The 23227-nt window shown below is 40.9% G+C and overlaps 1 protein-coding gene and 1 long non-coding RNA gene across 3 annotated transcripts; one reads left to right on the top strand and one right to left on the bottom strand.

Moving 5' to 3' along the window:
- Positions 1-101: 101 nt before the first annotated feature.
- On the bottom strand, positions 102-12888 carry clint1a (clathrin interactor 1a). 2 transcript variants are annotated; one of them, XM_005916435.3, is made up of 12 exons: positions 12685-12888; positions 8808-8912; positions 7998-8094; positions 7454-7562; positions 6941-7105; positions 6621-6795; positions 6216-6435; positions 5329-5419; positions 4702-4761; positions 3806-4110; positions 2610-2820; positions 102-2503 (listed from the first exon to the last, which is right to left on the bottom strand). In XM_005916435.3, exons 1-12 carry the CDS (start codon positions 12723-12725, stop codon positions 2160-2162), a joined length of 1923 nt encoding a protein of 640 aa, XP_005916497.3. In that variant the 5' UTR covers positions 12726-12888; the 3' UTR covers positions 102-2159. The 2 variants fall into 2 exon arrangements, with proteins under 2 accessions (XP_005916497.3, XP_005916496.3); XM_005916434.3 differs by having other exon boundaries at positions 3806-4113; positions 12685-12887.
- On the top strand, positions 11587-14992 carry LOC121814117. The gene is made up of 2 exons (XR_006054096.1): positions 11587-12627; positions 14567-14992. It is a non-coding gene; the product is annotated as an uncharacterized LOC121814117 (long non-coding RNA).
- Positions 14993-23227: the final 8235 nt, after the last annotated feature.

The raw sequence follows: 23227 nt of genomic DNA, 5'->3' as shown, positions 1-23227 counted from the left end.
TAATTTCCAAGCCAAGTGCAGATGCTTCACTTTTGCTGCTTGAAGCAGTTTTGAATGAGGCTAATGACACAACACACCAAATAACACACACCATTAGCAAATTTCAATCAACTGTTTAATGTTGTAGATAAAGAATCTTGATGTGTAAATCAAATCAAAATGGGAATAATGCAAAATTTCATTTTCTAGAAGGATTTCCATGATCTTACATTTGCATATACTAGTGTTTCAACAATCCCATTTTTGAGAGGACCAAGAGGATTTAAAGTAGAAAAGAAAATGCGTAAAACAAACCTCTACGGATATATATATATGTATATAATAGGAAAAAAAAAACAAAAAAACAAAAAACAGCAAACAGATTTTGGTCATTTTAATGCTTCAGACACCGATGCAAGGCTACTATGTGTTAGTGTGCTCAGCCTTATGAGCCCTTGAGAGGAGGGTTGAGAGTAGAAAAACACAACTTAAATCCTCCTGAGGCTGCAGAATCCACCGCCTTCTCCTCTGGTCAGTGAATTATTTATCTCAGCGTCGACACACCAAAAATGTCAGGCAGTCAAGATTCAATTTTGATTATCTATCACTCATCACAAGGATCAGGAGGCAACCACCGGCAGGCACTTGAACCACTGAAGTGCAATGTTGTGTACATCTATAGCATAACGAAAGTGGCATACAGCTGGATGGGACTGTTCATGATGTGCTACCCGATGACACAAATGCAATCCAACCAACATGCTGATCTGAAACATGGCAGGTTAGTGCTTCCTCTCACACAATTATCTGTACCTGATAAGTCACTAAACACACAGACTCGGACTGATGGTGGCTATGACAGAAAATCTTTTCAGGACTCCTGCTTTAATGTGCAACATTAATCAACATGGAAGGTGTCGTGTACCAAAATGCACTGATGAACATCTAACAGACAGCTGCATTTTACAATCTTAACAGTCTGAATCAACACTTGAGGTTTGAATGAATTTATCTTGGTGTCTTGTAGCTCTGAAGTTCTCACTGGCCTTAATAGATTGAAAACAAACACAAACAAACAAGAAAAAAAAAAGTTGAATCAGATGAACAAAGAGAACTAGTGAAACAACTGCATCCGCCATCTGTACAGACAGTACACTTGGCTTGAGGCACAGGCATATTTGTACCAAGCACAAAAACTCCATCCTCGCAGCTATTTTCAACACTGCAGTCACATTGTCGCCTTCAAAGAGGTTGACTGAAGAGAAAAGGCAAAGGTCTTTCAGGCACTCTACTCCTGTATAAGGCTTTTCTACCTACTGATTATCTCATTTGGATGCTAACTGATTATAATTATCAGAAGAAAAATATAGCTATATACCAATAAGAAAGGCAAATTCATGGTCTTGCAGGTGCAACTCCTCAAATTCAATTGATAGCGTTCACTGCAAATAATTAATTACTCCAGCTGCAGGCACATTTGAAGTCTGGATACTTATGTACAAAGAGAAGGTGTCAATGTGCTTTGTTATAGTTCTTAATTCATATCAGATTTGGTCTACATGATACAATTCTTCACATTGTCACTGCCTCTCATATATGAGCTTCATAACTTATTGTTAGGGCTTCAGATTTCTATTTACACGTTGAAGGAAGAACGATGACATTAAAGAAAAAAGAAAGAGGTAACCTGACATCCTTCAATGTTTGTTAGGAAGTTAAAAATGGCAGATCAAGCTATCGAAATTCATGATTCATCAAGTTATCGACATTATATAGCAAAAGGAAAAAAGGAAAACAAACGCAGCTAGTCGTGTTTTTTTGCAATTCTGGTGATTTCATTTGATTGAGGTTATAAAGCAAATCCCCCTGACATTCTCTCAGTGGCACTTTCTTCTTCCTGCTCACTGATATACAACTAACCTACAAGGCACACCATCATCAGAGTGCCTGACCATGAACCCAGACCTGACAGATCATTCGTTCAAACGCACGCACACACTCATTCATTTAGATCCAAATCATATTACTATAAAAAAAGAGATTGCAGGGTGTTGGTATTATGATAGTTGACATTATTGACATTCAAGTACTCTTTGTTTGCAGCTCTTAACAATCCTTCACCAGTGGACGGAGAGGGAGACTGCCACTGCTCCTCTTATAATCTTTGCTCTCCAGTTCCATCACTTTCCAAAATTTCCAAAGTCAGCAAAAGCATCTTGTTTGGGCTGCTGGGCCATCGCAGGGTTCATCCCCATCCCACCAGGCATCCCCATGGTCATACCTCCCTGTGGCATCCCCATGTTCATCCCACCTTGATGCATCCCCATGTTCATCCCACCTTGATGCATCCCCATGTTCATCCCCATTCCCATCATGCCCTGATTGGGGGCCATGCCCATTCCCATCCCCATCCCCATGCCAGCACCAGGGTGCATCATGGGATTAACAGGAGGTCGGGCAGCTGTAGGTCCCAGACTCATATTGGAAAATCCCTGGGAGAGCATGTTGCCGGGTGCCTGGTTGCCTGGAAATAACAAAAGAGAAATTCAAATTTTAAAAAGACTTAAGCCAGAACCTGGACTGTGAGGTTGTTGCCATTCATGTCAGATCTGAAGTACTAATCCTCTCACCTTGTTGGAGAGTGTTGAGACTGGGCTGGGCTGGTTTGGGGGGCTGCATTCCAGGGCCTAGGAAGTCCAGGCTGATGTTAACAGAGTGATCTGACCAGGTGGATGGAAGGGATGCTTTGGCTCCTGCACCTTGAGATGACACTCCCTGCTGAACAGGCTGGAGAGACTGCATGGGCTGTGGTTGAAGAGGACCCCCCATTGTCTGGAGGGGCTAGCACAGATAAACAAGCAGGCAAAATGTTAGAAAAAGAGCTCATTTGTGCCAAATTCATAAAAAAAATTAAGAGATGCAGTTTTTACTTCATTATTCAAGCATCTAAACCTTTAGCATGACCCACTTAACCTCGACAGAGGGAAATCTACCCGAGTCTCTTTCTTAACTCAATAAAAACATATCATTTAAAATAAATAGAGGAAATGGAAGAGGTGAATGTTTTCCCCCCTTTAAAGTAGGTCAACACCCTTTTTACATGAAGATACAGTCAACATATGTGAACTTTCCTTGGACTTTTAATGTTTTTGTGACTCAAATCTCATTTTTCTCATTCGGTGTCAGTAAAATGAGGAGTGGGTGGTTATGGAAAGTCTCAGGGGAAGATGAGCATCTGGAGTGGCTGCACATTAACTCTCCACCATCCCGCTTGTCCTTTGTCTTTCAATCACATGAAGTATGTCTCCATCACACAAGGAGGTCAAGGTGCAATGTTAAAAAGTGGGAGTAAGAGGATAAATGGAAGTATTTGACCCTTAGTGATAATAGTTATCTAGCTTGTCACATCTGGAATTAATCTATTATAAACAGCATGTGAAAGAAATTTTGCACAGCATTTGAATTTCTAGGCCAAGAGCAAACAAGCATGTGGTACGATAAAAGGTACACATTTTGAATTCACAAAAACATGCTTAATTCAGATTCGGCATTGACAAGATCTAAAAATATTGCTGAGGAAAATCCAGATCTAATCACTCGAACTTACTATTGGAGCTAGCAATGTCTCATATCTCATGCTATGCTTTATATACCACACACTAATCCATTCTCTAGCTCTGTATCCATGAAGCCTAAGAGTCTGTGACCCAAGAGATTTTGATTCCACCTGTATTCTATTTACACCCGATAGGAGTCTTGTAATGATATGTAGAACAATCAATAATTTAACAAGGATGTGTGTATGAATGAGTGCAATCATGCATACCTGTGACTTAGACTGGGGTAGGACCGTGGTGCTCATACTCTGTGTGTTGCTCATGCTAAAGCTGAGGCTCTGAGAGGAGGTGAGAGACTGTGTTGGCCCCATCAAGTCAAACAGGTTTGCTGAGGCAAGACCAGAGCCTGAAGCTGGGGCTGGGGCAGCAGTTGGGGTGGCAACAGAAGGACCTGCATTCATGGGTGCAAAAAGGTCATTTCCACTCATGTTGCCAGTCTGAGCAGATGCTGGCATCTGACCTCCAGGAAAAGCATTCCATTCTCCAAAGTCTCCATTGGGGTTAGAGGGTTGTGCTGCTGCAACGAGAAAGGCAGAAAAACAACAAAAACAAAAAACAGACAGCTGCATGAGTGTCTTTATTTGCCATCGAAACAGTGATATTTGTACTGTGAGCCGTGCAAATATATGATTCAGCAAAATCACAAATCTGAGCCTGACAGTAAACAATAGAAAGCTAAATCTTAACTAAGAGGTTATGTTTTTGAGGACATTCTCAGTGACCACTGATGGCTCTTTTTAAATTTTTATTGAACTGGCCTGGCCTAATGTCTCTCTCCCTCTCTCAGTCTCTCTCATCCTTCTCCACCCCCACCAACTTCTTCCTCTGTCCCCATCTCCTTGTCATCCATAACAGGAGTTGATGTGTGTCTGTTCTTATTATGCAGAGCAGGTAGCAGGCTCCATATGGCCAGGGCTCCCTCCCAGAATCCCTCTGAATATTCTAGTGGTATGGTTGCAACAGGACAGCATAGACATGCACACACACACCAACAACACACACACACACACACACACACACCAACAACACACACACACACCAACAACACACACACACACACACCAACAACACACACACACACACTCCAAAAACTTTTAAAACCAACCCGAGGACAGTCCAGCAGAGGCAGCAGGTGAGGAGAAGTCGGCAAATCCACCGATCAGGCCTGCATTGAGAAACAGAAATAAATTTAAAACAAGTGAGCTCCAGGTGTCATTCCACCATAGTTAGCATTCCCTTAGTGTCAGAAGTGTAGGAGGGAGGGGAGGGGGAAGCAGTGAATAGGTGGAGGGGACCAAACATCTGTTCAGTGCTTCTGCCCTCTCCATTCCCTAGGGACTCCTCCAAAAACATCTGGTGCACTTAGTTCCTATACATCAACTCCCTCCTCCTGCTGTCCCCAAAAAATGGGAAGCTGCTATCAGCAGCTGGGCACCACACTTTCAGTAGAGTCTAGTGTGTTCGTGCAGCTACTCTGGAGTTTTTTTCTTTGTGGTACTGTAACGCTGAACTAAAACGGTTAGTCCTGGATTTACTGGTATGTCACAATTGCAGTGACTGGAAGGTATTTTTCATTTTGGGCAGAGACCATCAGTTTCTTTAAGGATCCTGTCCAATTTGTCTACTGGAAATTTTTTTTTTTTTTTTACTGATAATAGTCTCATCAATCTTCTCATAAGAAGGGTTATAAGTGTGCTTCACAAAAGGTTTCTCAAACTTAGTGACATTATACCTGTGGCAGCAGGCTGACTAGGTGTTGTGTCCACCATCAGTAGATCAGCAAGGGCAGCATTGGTTGGCTGAGGGGCTGCGGCTGGCTGCATCTGGAATTAAAACAACCAAAAAATAAAATAAGAAAGCTAAAAACTCAAGTGTTACGGCCCTAGCTGGGCCTCCCCATACTGCCCTTGTGTGGGCGTGGTGTTTTCTTCTCCTCCTCCTCCTCCTCCTCCTCCTTTGTTCTGGCCCCTCCCCTTGTCTCTCTCTGCCCCTGCCTTCTCCTTAGGTCACACCTGCTGCTCATCTGCTCTCGTTACAACCAATTACCCTCAGGGGTGATATAAGCTGGAGAAGAGCAGTGTGGAAGAGGACTGGAGAGGTTTCTGGTGGATTTCCTCTGTGCTGGTCAGAGTGTGCTACTGGCTTAGGTGTGGAACAGCCTGCTGCGTGTGGCTCTTTGTGAGTAGTGTTTAACTGAGCAGTGATTGCCCATGAGTGACGGCGGCCTTCATTAGTTTGTGTGGCCTGCCTGGATATTGTTTGCTAGCAGCGTTGCTGTCTCTTTCTGTTGAAGCCTTATTATTGCTTTCTTTGTTGAAGTGGTCATTACCACTTTGGGTTGACCTCCCTGATTTCTCATTAAAGCAGCGGTGCTGTCTCCTTTTGTTGTGGCCATTTATATGATTATTGAGGTGTTTGCCTAAAATAAAGATCTATTTTATATTAAGTACCTCTGCCTGGCGTTCTTTTCATTCCACCTGGATCTAACTGTTACTGTCCCCCACCCTCATCGCCTAGCTTTTAAGTGGGGACGTAACATCAAGACTCAGAGTAAACATAACCAGCCTCATATCAATAAAATCTTCTCTCATTTCATTTGTTGAAGAGCGCTATTGCTACCTGTTTGGCGGTGGTATCTGGGCTCTTGTCTCCTGTGTAATGGGCTGCGGCCCCAAGATCTACTTTCTTGGATGGCAGCCCTCCTCTCTTCCGTGTTGCTGTCGTCTCTGTTGCTTGGACAATCTGTAGACTTCTTGTGGTAACAGTCTCCTCTTCATCTTTGAACTCCTTTCTTTGCTGGCCATTGTGAGATGATCGACCCCTGTCCTCCTCGTTGTCACTAGGGACAAAAACAACATGAGAGGTAAGGTGACCAGACACAATCATTGTACACATTCAAGAAACCCATCAAGAAACACACAAAGCTCTGTGATCACATCTTCAAATGTCTTTGTCCTAAATAGCAACAAGAAACTTTCCTTTTGTGTTTAGTTTCCTTGCATCAGATCGGAGGCTGCATCCTACCTGAATCGATCTGGCGAGTCGTCTCGGTCCTTCTTTCTAAACTTGTTTATGGTGTCATCAATGGTGGTGCCAATTTTGTCACTGATTTCCCCCAGCTTATCACTGAAGGGGAATGGCCCTTTTTTCTCCCAGTCATCATCCCACTTTCTATCACCAGAGTCATACCTGTCCCCCGCTATTAGTGGAAAAAGAGAAGCAAACATGAGTTGGACATCATAGGATATCAGGTTATACTTCCGCACCAAAAAGTAATCACATCAGTTCCAGCTGCTCTTTTCCCAACACCTCTATTTACAAAATGTGCACATCTGTGGACTTACAGTAGCCTCTGTGTCCCATGCTGTCAGAGGATACACCAATGTATTTGTCTTTATTCTTCTTTGCCTTTTTCCGTTCTTCCCTAAGCCTGTCATCATCCTGAACAAACTCCACCATCTCCTTCACCTTCTGACGTACATTCACACCTTGGTCCTTCCCATTCTCATCTAAGGGTAGCAATTTAAGGAGAAAGAATAACAAAACTGATTAAATTACAACAGTAATACACAAAATCCAGACACAGACAAAGAATAATAATTATTGTGTCCTTCTAAACAAAGTCTAAAATACACACATGGTTTGGGCCACTGAAAGCAGCTTTACAGTAGTATGCTAAGAGTTTCTGGACTAAGCACTGCTTAGGGCCTCCTTCCTCTCATTGCAGCCCACATTAAAGCTGTTGTTGATACAGAACTTTTCACCTCATTACAACAACATTCAGCAAACAAAATGTCTAGCCATCTAAGATCTAAATTTAAAAAAAAGAAAAAAAAAAGACCAGAATGATACCTTACCTACAAAATGGTAGCTTTCTAGTGATCTCAAGTCATACAGATGTTCTCTGGCACTAGTCACAACCCTTTCAGACCCGTTCCTGATGAGATGGGCTAGCAATAATAGAGACTGAAGGGAGGGGGGGAAGAAAAAAACAAAATGGGAAATTTAAAAAAAAGATTTAAGATTTTATTTTTAACTTCAAGTTTGGAGTTAACCCAGTTTGTTCAAGTTGTGATTCTTGTGTCAGACTTTCGTTTACTCTCAATTACAGTGTTTCAAACAATGTGGTTTGTCTTCACATCTCTTGCTGAGTGAAATCCATCAGTAGGTTATTTGTAAAAAAGCTTAACCCAATCTTAAAGTTCTTGCTGATACCCGATTATTGCTAAAAGTAAGGAGAAAGGCCTTTAAAGTTAAATCAAATCTATTAATTTTAGTTTAGCAAGTCCAAAGTGTTCCACATAATGAAAAATGTTCTCAGCACTTAGGTCTTCAAGCCTTGTTTCACAATTAATGCAAGAACATGCGTTTGTGTCATGTTACAACAGCACTGAGGCAGACCTTGTAGACTCTCCTCCAGTTCTTTTTGTTGTCCCGCAGCATGCGGGCCCACAGCATGTTCATCACCTCTGGGAACTGTTCATACATGAAGGTGGCTCTGTTTATAAAAAAAACAAACAAAAAACGGAGGGGTGGGGGGGGGAATTAGACTTTTTACTTTCATGTTTAAAAAAAAAAAAAGCATATCTGCAATTAAGCATATCTGTGTATGCATAGTTGCATAAGAAGAAAGCATGAACAGTAAAAGCCAGATGAACTCAAACACTGATGTCCACTTTGAATATGATAAATAATCAAAAATGAACACTTGGGGGTTTAATATTCTCATTGTTTGCAGTTCTGTGCAGGAAAAGACTTGAGGTCAAACGGGACGCTTGAACATCAAAAACCATTTTTTGTAAAAACAGCTTCTAAATGAGTCATTAGAAACTTCTGTGTCACTCATAACTTCGGGGCTCATACGTTTTTGACAAAGCTTTCTGCACTTAAAGAAAGTCACGTAAGACACATCAGAGGTAGTTCACGGGAGTTCTTAGACATTCAGATGCAGGTAATTTACAGCTTAACTTTTAAACTATAATTGTTTATGGTTGTTTATTCAGAAACGTTCTGCTGACTTTCAAAGAAGCCCTGTTTCCTGTTTTGATGAGCGAGGAGGCTTAAAATCCAGTAGGAGCTGGATTTGTCATAGAAGCCTGATCTTTAAAAATAATGTTCATGGAAATGCAGATAAAGGGATGTAAGGTTTTCTTTTTATTTACAGTGGGTGCTTTTCAGTAAAACATAAATGAAATAAACAACAAACCTTACCTAGAAATTTCACTCATCAGCTGTCCTGATGGTCCCCAGGGGTCATCATTGGTAGCTTCTCTCACCTTAGACTCCACCTCGGAGTAGTTCATCACCACATTGGTTCTATAATAACAAACAAAAACAAACTTCAATGATAATACATTTTATTTGTCATTTCTGCTCAAAGTATGCACCTGCACCTCAGCCCAGCAAGACCAACATGAATGACAGTACAAAAATCATATAAAATCAGAGACTTAAAGATGCTTAAGCCAACCACAAGTGCCCTTTTAAAGGCTAAAAGAACAAAAGGATCACATGTTTTCATAACTCCTTGTCAAAACCTAAAACAGCTGACCACACAGGCAAATGCACAATGCGTTCAGTGTAAACACATACATGCAAGCTAAAATGGCGATGAATAAAACAAGAGTTGCTGACTGATTTTGATCTCTAGTTAGAAACTAGTACAACAGGAATCAGAGACTCAAATGGGAAGAAATCAAAACAATGAATCTCTCTAAGCATTTCAGGCTAAAATCTGTGTTCCAAATATATAGGACTTCATATATTATAAAAGACTAAAGAAGTAAAAAAACGCAATCACAATCAGTACAGAACTAACAAAGGCTAATCAAACTCTGCCTTATATTTATCCAGGATTAGAGTCTACAAATCTTGTTTCTACTTAAAAATATAGCCAGCATTCTGTAAGGGAAAGAAAAAAATATCACATCTTAGCTTCAGTGTGTATAAGGGTTCCACCAAAATCTTGAAAAAAGCAAAGGACTTTATAAAGTTCTTCTTTACCTTTTATAAAGTTCATTTCTGCTTCTGTAATTTCTATTTACATCACCTGCTGTGCATTATTTGACAATGGTATCCTTGTGTTTTTTAATTGAGATTTTGCATCTTTATTTGACTAATCGCCGTTTGTGTAAGGGGATTTAATTTAACATGTCATTTGGCATCTATTCAGTCATAACTGGATAAACTGGTTATCCAGACAATTCCTGCAGTGTTTGCATTAAGGGAAGCAGTATAGCCACTATCCCAAATTGTATATGCAACGTAAAACTGAACCACAACCTGAGACCTTATTCAGATTTAGAGTATTAACTTACATAAACTTGTTTGTTACAGAACCGCAGAACTATGATCAATAATCATACAGGCATCATCTTTAAAATAAGTAAGCAGGCCCTGCTGCAACTTTAGCAATAAAATGTGGCAAGGCAAATAAGCAATTTGAAATTTCTACAACCTCCTCCTTCACTACTGCCACATCAGCAATAAACAGCACAGCGCCTGACAGAGCAACACTGATTTGATGCCATATTGTTAACAAGGATACACCCTCTCTGTGGTTTTCAGGCAGACTGCATTGCTAAAAGTTGCAGGGTATGGTTACAACTCTGACAACATACTCTCTTTTGTAAAATGTGGCTTAAGCCATGAAAAGTATTTGAAAATTACCACGCCAGAGTCCTTTCACAGCTAATTAAAATAAGCCTCTGGGCCCAACCATGGATCACAGTCAACATTTGCTGAGAAGTCCCAGACAGACATTCAAACATTCTATATCCAAGAGTTTTCAAAGGATTCTGGTTACTCCATGTGTAGTTATAACTTTATATATCCAGAATTTCTCTAGCTAGTTAGGGAAAATGCTAACCTGCCATGCATGAATGACAGACAAAAAATAAAAGGCACTGATGCAACTGCTTATCTTCACACAGAGGTTGCTGCTGTTCTAGATATCAGCTAGATAAAACGGAAGCTGTGATACTCTCAGTGACACACAATCACACATATTTCCGCTGCTATACTGCTGAAGCATTTCCCTTGCTCTTCATTGCAACTGCACTTTAGTTCTTATATTAGTGTTAACTTTACTCATTACAAAAGTTTAAAAAAAATAAGAAAAACAAATCAGCATTTTACTCATTATATTTAACAAAAAAAAAATGCACATAAAACCCTCTGATTAATCAGAGGAAGAATGCAACAATCAGTCTTAATGACTCAGCATTTATTGACACTTTATGAAAACAAGTCAACAAGTTCCCAATTTCAAAGGTCTCAAGACACGAGCTCTTACACCACCCAGTATTTCAAATAAAGCCAGATTAGAATGAAGGCACACTCATTCAGGCATAAAAATAATCTCTCTTTTAGTCTGTCAATTCAAATTGCTTTATATTATAAGTTAAAATAAAAATGGTGTAGATGCATCAGAAAATAAATATATGCAACAATATACAGTATTTATACAATACTGCAGGATAGTGTGATCTATATAACATTAAGTTTAGTAAATAATTTACATGCTTCTGGGTGGGTGGGTGTGTAGATGAATGAATGTCTGGCACGTCATGACCACTGTTTTTACAAGTTGCGGCATCTTTATACATCTATATCTCGTCTCCTTTATCTCAATTGAGACTTAAGTTCTTTCAAATGTGGAATTACTGAGCTAAATTTTGTAAAGTAAATATTGCCTTCTTTGTCTGACTCGCTCCAACAAAAGCAAAACATGCTGCAAAAGGTCACACACAGAGGGGAGTCAAGTGCATCCACAGGATTGCATTCTTGGATAGACTTAACACACTATTGTCTGACTGTGCACAATAAGCCACTAAGCCCTTGAAAGAACAAAAAATAAAAATACATTTTTAAGAAAATCGTGCAATAGCCTACAAAAGCTTCAGAGTACAGACATCAGCTGAAAATAAACCAGCAGCCAAAGGAGAACAAATGTGCTGAACAAAGGTGTTGGCTTGCTCTTTGATAAAGCTAGGTAATAAATTACTGCCATGGAAGCTTTGACCAACACTCCCATCAAACTATGCAAAAATGCACCGGAAGCAAACAAAAGAGAGAGAGGGAGAGAGAGAGGGAGAAAGCTTAACATCCACCAACAAGTTACAAACCCCAGCAGATGACTGGTCACTCATTAATAAATACTCTGTAGTGGCTCTTTTAAGTAGAAAAATAAATAAAAACATAAAGCACCCTCAATAACAGTAAAGCCAACTCAAATAACAACTGTCGTAAGTTGTGGTCAAACTTCTTAACACACACTTACGTTTACTGGGAACTAGTTGCCACCAACATGATTGTAAGCCAAAAGTGTAAAGGTAGTTGTTTTTTAAGGGTGTGTTTTTATTTTAAAACTAACACGATGTGTTAATTTATGTATTTATGTGTATGCTAGCGTGACGCTGGTGGAAAATCTACAACAATCTAGACAATTGTTGTATTGTAACTTAACGACGAACAATTTAACGACGAACAATTTAACTTACAACTCAAGGGCTCTCGTGCAACTACCACAACGTCGTGTGTAACTTAGCTACAAGTGTCAAGACGATCGTAAAGCACTTCTACCTTAAATTAATTAATTAAAATGTATTTCCAGGCAGTAGCAGCTAAACAGGGGTTGGACGACAAGTCTGTTTCACATAACTCCAAAAACACCCATTGTTTAATTATTCAGCCTGGGAGCTGTCAAACTAGCTTAGCTGGCTAGCCTGGTCAGCTAGCTACCCACCCAGTCAACAGGCTACATAATTAGCTTGTTAGCCAAGCAGGTTAGCATGCGCTTTCGGAGAAAACGAACAAATGACAAGCGCAGTCACACCATATCATTTTAGTTACAGTTTAGCTGAACGACAAGGCAAGAAGAACTGTAAGAAAAACAAGACACCCACACTTAAAACAAGAAGTATGGTGTTTGTAAAAGTCAGTTAACTAATTCGCTAGTAGCATACAGGCTAGCTAACTTGTAAAGAATGACGTGACGTCAAAGTTTTGGGTACGTGTCTCTTTCAAACAGGTAAACTACAAGCACAAATAACTCGTTACAGCCGTACTGTGATAAGAAGATACTCACGCTTTGTCAACCAACTCCCTAACTTTCCACATGTTCAGCATGTTGGCTCTGAGAAAGGGGGCTTAACGCCTCGGCAAAAGCCTTTACTCCAAACGAACACCGACACCAAACCTTGAACTCTGGAAAGTAAACTATTCTTCACCTCGCTTTCAAGACAGGAGGCGCAAACGCACCAGCAAGCAGACAGGAAAGGTTACTATGGGAAATGCCCGTGCAACGTCATCAAAACTGCGTAAAGCAGGATTGGAGTTGTAGTTTATAGCATGTATTCGGACACCACCTTGATACATGATTACATTAACCTTTATATAAAGTTAGAGAAAGAGCTTTCGCAAATTATTCACATCTATTAATGACTATGGGGATATTTAAATAATGGGAAAAACGTTCTAGGACGTAGACATATTTTTAGAATAAGGACCTCTCACTGAATTTGAAAAATTGTTAAATTAAACAGTAAAGCTAAAAAACAAAACATAACAAGTAAAACACACTAAGACCCCATATAAAGTACTTATAGTAATTCTGATTTACGCAATAGATTAGTGATGTCAAACATAAGGTCCAGGGGCCAGAATTGGGCCAACAAATCAGCCGGAATTCTGCTGATATTCTCTTTGAAAAAAGAGAGTATATATAGATATACATTTTAGACTTTTAACTGTATTTTCACAACTTTTACAGCTTTTTCTACTAATAAAGACCTACCCCATAATCACCATTCATACTACACCAAAGTAATTAAGTAACAGAAAAACAATTAAATAACAATTCTTACCCATCAGCTGTAACAAGCCTGACAGGGTATTGTTGTCAGCCAGGTGGGTGAAGTGGATGCCAAAATTTGTGAATGCGATAACTTGAGAACAAGGTGATGTAGAAATTCATACCATAGGCGCATCTAATAAAGCTTGCGGACAAGTTTGACTCCCAGTGAAAGTCAGAGATCAGGTTTTCTGAAAAATTTCTGAATGCCATAACTCAAGAAGGAAGTCACCTAGGATTTTCACATTCATACCATAGGTGCATCTACTAAAAGTCTTCGGCAAATTTGAATCCTGGTGATCTTGAGCTCAAGGTCAAGGCCACTGGTAAAGTTTTCTGAAAACCTTGTGAATATGATAACTCAGTAAAAAAGTCACCTTTGATTTTCAAATTGATAACATGTCTGCATCTACTAGGAGCCTGAGGGGTCACACTGGAAGCCAGCAGTATTTTTCGATCTACTATAGAAATGTTTATGGGGGGGTTTTCTGAGTCACACACATTTTTTTTGTGAATTAACAAAAACTTTAATAATTACAGGGCAGTCTGAGCAATGAGCTACCAGAACTTCTTTTTAAAAACACATTTATTTTTTACAGTTTAAGCCCAAAGAATCATGCTAACAGATTTCCTTGTTGCTACAGCAGTATTTCTTTATCATGTATAAGAACTGTCCAAACTGTATAGGTATACTTCTTTACATTGACTGAAAGTGGGCTGTATAAAATTAGTTTGACATTCCTGCTATAAAGATGTGTTCTTCTATATCACTTGTGCTTTCAGCTTATAGTCATTAAGGTTCACAGGAAGTTGAGACAAGATGCATTATGCTGCATTAGGCCAGTGTTGCCATAGTAGTGACAAAAGGGTTTTTTTCCTATTAGAGAGCACTGAGAACTAAACAATTTCAGTTCCTTAAAAAAACAAACTCAAAAACAAACATGAAGATAAAACTGGATGTAAGAGATCTTTGAATATATTGTTCAGTATTAGATATTTTATGCTATCACACATCTCCAAAATACAATGTTATACTGTCTAGAGTTACCATTTCTATAACACGTTTTCCTCAGTTTGTTATTTCATAGCAAAATTCTTTGGCTTTGACTTCACACAGCTTCCTGCACTATTGGAATGGGTGCTCTTCTTTGTCCAGATGAACTCCAGCTTCCCCCAAACTATGGGCTGCATCACAGACAGCGGGTCACCACCCCATGTGTTCACCATCCCTCCTCATCTGGCATTCAGGCATGCTACAGTGACCCAGTGATGCTGTGTGACAGGCCAGGCAGGGCACTGGCTGTTTGTGTCAATCCAGATCAATCACTCCCTCTTCTGGACGGACAACGTCATCAACGTGCAGAAAGGTCACGGAGTGTACTCAAACCAGGCCTTATGTGGAGTGCAGGGAGGTCAGCATAGCAAGTGAACACCCTTGAAAGACTGTGTATTATATTTAATAGACACGATTGGCTCATGAGTTACCTGTATATGTATTCCAGAGGGTCATTTTTATTTGGGATGAATTAAATGATTGGCAGTAGTCATTTTATCTGAAACATCTTTATTTTTCTTGATTCTCCAGTGACTGGGCGTGTACAAAAAGTGTTAAGCCTCTTTGTCGTATTGATTGATATTCCACGGGGCAAGATAAACCCACTCATGCCCCGCAATCGACAGGGCTTCTATTCTCTAATGATACATGTAAATATGGCCCACTGCTTACACTTCTATAGGAAAGCAGAAAGAAACAACACAATAGCCAAAATACAACCCATTTGAGAAAAAAAAAACAAGAAACAGCACTTAACGGCCCAGAATGCACTGCACCCAAGGGAAAAACCTCAATTACTGTTACACGTCCGAAAAAGGAGAACTCTAGAAGAAGTGATTGCTGAGATGGAAATGGCTGTGTGTATGTTTGTGCATGTGTTGAGTGTGTTTTTGTTTGTGTGTGTGTGACTGCGTGTAGGGTGTGGTGGGAAAGGGATGGCTAGAAAGGCACTCAGTAAAAAGATCTTTCAGAAACACTTTGCCTTGGTGACGTTGACACGAGCTGTTGATTGACGTGCACTTCTCGACAGAAACCAGGGCTATCAAACTATCTGGCTCGCATTAGGAATGGCACGGTCCTCGGGGAGGGGCCTAAGTGGTAAATGATGTTGCTCGAGACATTCTCTGTCAACAACTGGTGTGTATTTGCGTTTGTGTAAGTGCTGAGGATGGCAAAGTATTCAATCAAAGCTTTGATTGAAAAAGCCCCGTGTCCTTAAAGATCAGAATCCCGTGTGAAGGGGTGAATGTGAGTGTTTGAGAATTTTGTTGTGAAAACAGTGCAATGCTGTGCGGCACAGGGAGAGAAAAAGGTACTGGCAGAAGACTTAATTGTAAAAGTATAATCTTGAGCATTATTCATGGCTGAGAGGTGATGCCAAAGAAAGCTTTGCACAGACTCAAAGTTCAAAAAAGAAAGGGAAAAAAAACATATTTTGCAAGAATCTGTGTAGACATTCTTTCTTTGGATATGTTAAAAAAAAGAAAGAAAGAAAGAAAGGAAACCCTTTCTTGATATTTCATATTTTGTAACCATGTCTTCTATTCATCATCTTGCTCCTCAGTTGATCATCAATTTGGTCTACTGAGACCAAGTTGTCACTAACGACTTGTGAGTTTTAGGAGATGAAATACTGGGGAAGACAAACACATGGTAATGGTAAAGCAAGCAGCACTAGGGGGCACTCTGACTTTTCTGGTACTGGAGAATGCTTGTGTGTTGCACACGGGTGAGTGTGCTCGGCGCTGTTCAAGTGTGTGTGTGCATATGTGTGTGTGTCAGTCGGTGCAACCACTGGGAGTCAAGGCTGTGTGTTTACATGGCTGAAGTTCCCATGACAAATGTGGTCAGAGCATCATCTTGAACTGGGAATGCGCGCAGAAAAACTTGCACAGCTCTGCCATTATTCTTCCTTCTCAAACATGTGCTTCCAATCTGCCGAAACACTTGGCGCTCTTTTTCTTTTGCTGTTTTACAGTGTCATTATAAAACAATGTTCTTTGTTTTGCACATTAGCAATGAATTAGTGATCCTGCCCATCTCTGTGCCCCGTGGAAGAGTTTCTGATCTGTGGAGTCGCTTGGCTTGGGGCCCGGCTTTCCTCCTGTCACTGCGAGGGTTCTTTTGCTGCTGTTATATTTCAGGCTGTTATTGTTGGCCCTCTTGCAGCCCCGGTAAGATCTTTAGTCCTTTTTCCCAAGCGATATAACCCCCACACACATCACACAGTATCTGACCCCTGTCTGCATGACACATGACAGGTCCACAGTGGTGTTCATGTGTGTGTGTGTGTGTGTGTGTGTGTGTGTGTGTGTGTGGGTATGTGAGCAAGGAATGATGGGTGTGCGCTTTTATGTGGGTCTTTGCTTTCATGTAAATGTGTTGTAAATATGTGTGCCCTTCATAGATATGTTATGCAAGTGCACAGAGCGTATCTGGCACAGTGTGTAGGTATTGAATATGCTTAAACAATGAGGCCGCTTGTCACATGTTCAAAGTCGTACAGACAACCCGCTGTGATCTCAAGCCACACTCGCAGATGTTCCTAATGGGACGAGAGTAGCATTCGCATTCCTGCGGATAACCAGTCTGTTTATTTTTCTCTCTAAACCGGAGTGGATTGCCACTTTCTCTGGTGAGAAAAAGGATGGAAGATGATAAAAAATAAATAAATACAAGGAGGCTGATGAGAAGGCTCCCACCGCAGTTTAGACCTCCAAAGCCAACTTGTCAGTCCTGCTAAACCAGCATAACCTCAGCAGTGGTGATTTAAGGGTGACAGTAATGCAGGGTGTAATGGAAGTTGATGCCAGTGTGCAATTGTGTGCGAGTTAAAACCGCTGTTGTCTTATTCTCCCTGCAAGAATAAGTGAGCTAGGCGTAATTGTGAGGGGGTTATGTTTATGAGTCAGGGGTGTTAGAGTCGATCGTGTTGCTTTAAACACGGGCAGGAAAGCATTCGCGCACACATACGCACGCAGACACACACAGAGTGAAACCCACACAGGTATGCTCGAGTTCTGAGAGCATCTGCTCCTTTACAGCCAGATTGAATTAGCAATTACAGAGAGTAAAAAACAGAACAAAACATCTGGAGCAGTAAGCAGCAGAGGTTATAAATCTGAGAGGGGAGGTGGGGTGGTGAGGTGTATGAAAATGAGCCAAAGTGAGAGTCTCAAGGACAGTGGCTCTGATTGGGCCATTAACATGCCAGTGGTGTCAAAAAGGACCCGAGGCAATGGGAGAAATGGGACAGAGCAGAGGGCTTTAGAGGGCATAAAGAACACCAGTGAAAGGAGAGGTAGAGCGTGCAGAGGAGAGCAAGAGGCAAGGCCTATTGTAGAGGATTGAGATACAGTAAAGACAGCATATCTGAGGTTGTTTTGCCTCTTGAACCTTTAACCAGGAATCGACTCGGACAAGGAGAGAGGAATCTGTGGAACTGATGGGGGAAGTTGTGGAAAAAACAGACCTAGGGGGAGTTTTGAAAGCTGTGTAAAAGTATAAAAGAATTAAGAAACGGGGGCTGGAGATCACCCCCTTTTTGCCAAACCATAATTAGACATGTTTGGGCAATGAAAATGTTGGGTGGGTGTTCATAAATGTATTTTAACAATTATATGCAGTTTGGTTTAAGTCCATATAAATGTGGGGTTGGAAAACTGCAGTGCCATTACCACATCTGTTTTTGCTATTATTGGCACAATAAATTACGTAGGCAATTTGTTTGCGCTGTTGTTAGAGTAATAGAATCAAATTATCCCATGTTAGGGAAATGATTATGTACGAAGCGGAACCCATCAGGGATTCACAAGGCAATCAGTGAGGTAAGACAGAGCTGAAATGTTGGCGCTCTGCACATCAACTCTTCCAGGTCCAATACGTCATTTGAAAGCCACAGTACCTGTAGTGCTCGCAGTAAATCTCCTGCACAGCATCAGTCCAGCGGAGCTACGCGAATTTGCGAGATAGAAGGCCAAGTCATATTTGAAGGAGCTTGACACACGTGAAACGAGGAGTGTTTGGGATGAAGGACAATATCAAACGAGCCTTATCAATTCATAAGCCGGGGGAGCAGTGTTTACATTCCCTCTCGGTTGGTGAAGCACTGGGTGGATGTTTCAAATAGGTCAAGGTTACAGTGAAAACAAAAGTTAGTCGATTAGCAGTCGAGGTGCAACATTCCTAATTTGTATGCTAATCTGGCGGATCATCATATCATGTAGGTACTGCCTGCGATTCTACATCTGCACGCACTCATTTAATTATCCAAACACAATTCACAAAAGTCATTGGAAACAAACCAAACCAAAATAAAATAATTTGCATATATTTAAAAGAGCAGATAAACTCCCTTGGGGTTGGTTAATATTTCAGAGGCATAATAATAATATGCAAAATCATTCACATTTCATCCAGCACCAAAACAAAGTGGCTTTGTCGATGTAATTAGGGTGTTTTAGAGTTGAATCACCCTGGCAAATGACCATGTTTTTCTCTCTGGGAGACCAGTGTGTGAATGTATCTAAGCCCCCCCCTTCCCAAGTATATGTGTTTGTGTGCGAGTGTGCATTTGCACGTTGTATTGTCAACGCTCCTCTGTGCGCACGCAGTCTTAGAAAAGGATTGATTAAAGAGAGAGTGTCTGTCTCAGAGCAGTTAATGAGGTTTAGTCCCATGAGCTGCGAGGTTTGGGTGTGTTTGAGTGCACGCACATGTGTGTTTGCGTGTGCACATGTAGACCTAGTGGAAGACGTTGTTAATTGGCTAAGACTTACTTTCAGCAGGGGGATAGTCAAGGGCACAGTGCCTCCACATTTGTGGAGTGCCATTTGTAGAACACAATGATACATTCTCTTTCTATATTCGCTTTTTTTTTTTTGAGGGAGTGATTAGTCAGGAGCATGAAAAATATGATTACAACGAAACCTGGAATTTTTTATGCTTGTATTTCGTTTAAATTTCCAGATTAAAAAAAAATCTCTTTAAAAAAAGTAAGGAAAAGAAACTGACAGAAGAAATGATATTTGCTGTTTGATCTGAAGAAGGAAGAAGGAAATTCATTTACTTTACTCTCTGGGGACATGCAGAAGAAGAAGAAAAAGAAGAGGAGAGGAAGAAGGAGAAGAATAAAAGGAAGAAAAAAGAAGCAGAAGAGGACGAAAAAGAAGAAGGAAGAGGCAAATAAAAAATAAATAAAAAATATATAAAAAAGAAAAAAAAACAGACATGGAGAGAGGTAAAGGAAGAGAGATATTCCACAAAGCACAAGATGGATACAATCTCACCTGCTCTGGTCTCCACGCAGACCTGTCCGTCTACATGTATATACAGACCTGTATGTTCTTTTGCAGTGCTACACACAGCTCGTCTCAAACAGCAGGAAGCATCTATGCTTTCATGTGGAGCACAGCCCAAAGTAGAGCAAGATCACAATGTGTGTGCATTTGTGTGTATATGTGTGTGCGCATGCATGCATGAACGCATGTGTGTGTGTGTGTGTGTGTGTGAAATCCAGGCTTTTCCCCCCTTGGGACCTGCACAAACACACTTCCCATCTTCCCTTTGAGTTCCACATTCAAAGGTTCCACTCGTTCAACTGTCAATCATTCTCTCAGCCAATCAAGGCCCTTCATTCTCAGTCTGTTTATAGATCAAGGGTGGTTTAAGCGTATGTATGTGATGTGACTGGAATTTTTACCATGACTAATACTAATACTGTAAATATTCATTTTTTTTCTGCACATCACCCGTGGTGTCAATCAAAATCAACGCTATTGTGCCTATACTGTGAGGGCACTGAAAGTCTACAACAATGTTTATGACTGCAAGGTCCTGGACCAGGTGTTGGTGCTAGAGTTAGTTTCGAAAATGCATAATGGGATCTGGACCAAAGAAGGAAAAGGTCCTAAAGTTGGATAAATGTAAGAAAAGAAGTTCACTGATAGGTTTAGAAAGAAACAGACATTTCTTTTAAAAGTGTGTGTGCATATGCGTGTATTTGTGTTATCAAAAGAGATTCAGCATCGTATAGATGTGTTATAGGGTTATCGCAACCCAGATATGTCACACCTAATTAAGTGGCTAAGAGTACAGGAGAAAAAAGGGGTGAAAAAAACCTACAAATTGCTGTGAAATGTACATTTAGAATAGATCTGTAAGTGTGAGTAGACTGCATCAAACAGCATCTGGTCCTCATGCTATAAGAAACTGAGAAGAAAAGAGGATGAGAAAAGCAACCAGACGGAGCATCAGGTGACAGCAGGCGTTATCAGACCTCACCTCTGATTACTGTCTATTATGAGGCAACAATAGTTTCCTGTGGGGCATGCTAACGACCTGAGTGTATCAGCAACGTGGGAAATTAACCCAGAGTCTGCTTTATGTCAGGAGGGAAACGGACAAAAGTGGAGTGTGAGAACAAAGAGTCATTCCCATACCTGTTATTTATTGACAGGCAGCTGCCATATGTCCATCTTCACCTACACTGTGTGTGAATGAATGGTGGTTAGGATTGAGATTAAGCTGCCAACAGAGGGCAGCAGAGGGCTTCAGAGCCAACATATCCCTCAGAGGCCAGGCCAAAGAAGCTCTGCTTCATGGTGAATCAGACTGTTTAGATCTGCATGCCATCTCCAAAATGTCCACTAAACAGTCATTTTACATGAAATGCAAATGATTTAGTTAGTATTTGCATGTAAAGCAACGATAAAACCACCTCAGAGGTGCCACGGTGAGATACTTGTTTGTTTTTGTCAACTTTTTCTTTTTTTCCCCAGCTGAAATAAGGTGGGAGTGAGGTTTGAACTGCGGGGCACTGGTAATGGCGGAGCGAGTGTTCTACAGCACGTCTCAGCGAGAAACTAGCTCGATCTATTCACACTACATGCAGAGCCGTGGCCTCCAGGCTTGAGTTCCTGCTTCGGTAATGACTCTGTTCCCCTGTGGAATGTAGAACATTGTCTTTCCTCAAATGAGGGAAGCACACAGTCTCTTTGCACACATGCGCACACACAAACACGCACACAAGCATGCGCTTCAATATGCATGAAACACAAGCTTGTAAACATATACAGGCAAAACAGTGCACACTTGCATGTAAGTATACATAAATATGCATACTTGCACCCACACATGCCCCCCACCCGCCTGTCTCCCTGTTTCCAGAAACATTGATTGGACCTCTTCTCTCAGGTTTGCTTGTCTCTTCCATGGTCAATCAGCGGGTTTATACACCACATTGTGTGGCAGCCTGTATTGCTCTTTCTCCCTCTTCGTTACCGATCAGAGAAAATCCCACTCTAAGCAGGCGCAATGCACATTCATACAATTTTAATGACTCTTAAATTAACCATCATATTTTTTTGCTCCACTCCTTCACTGACTAAATCGCTTAATATGCATCAACGCTGGCCTCACTTGTGGGCTTGGCGTGACATTTTTATAATTCCTTAGCACAGGCATTGTGTTTATTTATGAGTGTGTAGGCTTTTTTGGCTGATAAATGGCACAATTAAACAGTGCTCAGACACTCGAGCAGGCGTTTCAGGCTGCTGACAGATTTTTAGTGTCCTCTTCTTTGGCTAACGATGAAAGTAAATAATGTCTTAACGAGGTTGCTGGAGCAGTTGTTTGAGGATTCATTTTATCTTTTACATTCGCTTTGAGCAGGAGTGGTTGAACACAACACAAAAGCAAGGTTCACAGCCTAGATTTTACGCTTTGAACATGATTTAGTAGCTTGTTAACAAATTCCTTTACAATTATTACCAAGGTTACAAATGGGAATTGAAATCATTTTTGGATTTTTTAGGACTGTTTTTGGAGTAAGCAGACTGATGACATTATTCATGCCGTCTTCCAGTGACTACAGACCCAACTACTATTTTTGCTGTATTTTTCAGCTTTAAATATCACTTTTTATTTGCATAAATGATAGGACAGCAGGGTCAAATAAGACATACAACAGCAATGTTAAGCTGCAGTACGCCAGGCGCCATAGAACTTGAATCTTCCGACTTCCTGTATGCATTATTCAAGGGCTTCTATTGGCTGCTGTGGGTTTAGTGATGAAAGCAGCCTGACGCAATAGTCGGCAACAGTGTTTTACAGTATTGTTTTACAAACTATTGTAAGGCAGGGTTAGAACAAGGGAGAATATTAGCCAGGCCCTGGGAGGAGGGAAGCTTTATGAGCCCTCTGAGGCTGGTTGGGGAGCGCCTGGGCTCCTGTGCAGTTAAGCAGTAGGCTACAGCTCTACAAGCTGCCCCTACATTTACAGAATGCCCTTGGACGGAGGATGTGTGCGAAAGGAAAAAAGTGTGGGGCATGCATGCTCATGGGCTAATGAGTGCATGTGTTAATGCCTGTGTGTGTTTGTGTGCACATGTGAATGTGCACGGACGAGATGTTGTTGGGTTGAGTCAGTCTCCAGAGGGAAAGAGAAGGACAAATGCTCCTTAAAAATAGCCCCTGGGCAGCTGGTGTACACAGTCTATCAGCAGTCCGTCCCTGGGGCCAAGGAGGGAGGGAGGGGGAGATGGAGAGAGAGAGAGTGAGAAAAAGAGAGAGAGATGGGATAGATGTAAGAGAGAGAGAAGAAATGTGGAAAATAGGGTTGAATATGAGTGGAATGCAAAAAGAGAAAGAAATATTTTTTATTATATATATATATAATGGTAAAAAAAATAAACTCTCCACTCAAAAAGGGAAGAAGATAGTAAC

The sequence above is a fragment of the Haplochromis burtoni genome, unplaced genomic scaffold (assembly GCF_018398535.1).
Source record: "Haplochromis burtoni strain Fernald_Lab_line unplaced genomic scaffold, NCSU_Asbu1 Contig_19, whole genome shotgun sequence".
In the NCBI taxonomy this organism is placed as follows: domain Eukaryota; kingdom Metazoa; phylum Chordata; class Actinopteri; order Cichliformes; family Cichlidae; genus Haplochromis; species Haplochromis burtoni.
Note: the sequence above shows the minus strand (reverse complement) of the source record. Positions and strands in the feature narration are given on the sequence as shown.

Excerpts from the sequence above, each read along its gene's own strand:
- clint1a (XM_005916434.3), bottom strand. The coding sequence starts at position 12,725 with ATGCTGAACATGTGGAAAGTTAGGGAGTTGGTTGACAAAGC. Across the intron at positions 4,762-5,328 it reads TAGTCAGCCTGCTGCCACAG|GCCTGATCGGTGGATTTGCC; the intron begins GTATAATGTCAC and ends TTCTCAATGCAG. Across the intron at positions 4,114-4,701 it reads CTCTGCTGGACTGTCCTCGG|CAGCACAACCCTCTAACCCC; the intron begins GTTGGTTTTAAA and ends TTCTCGTTGCAG.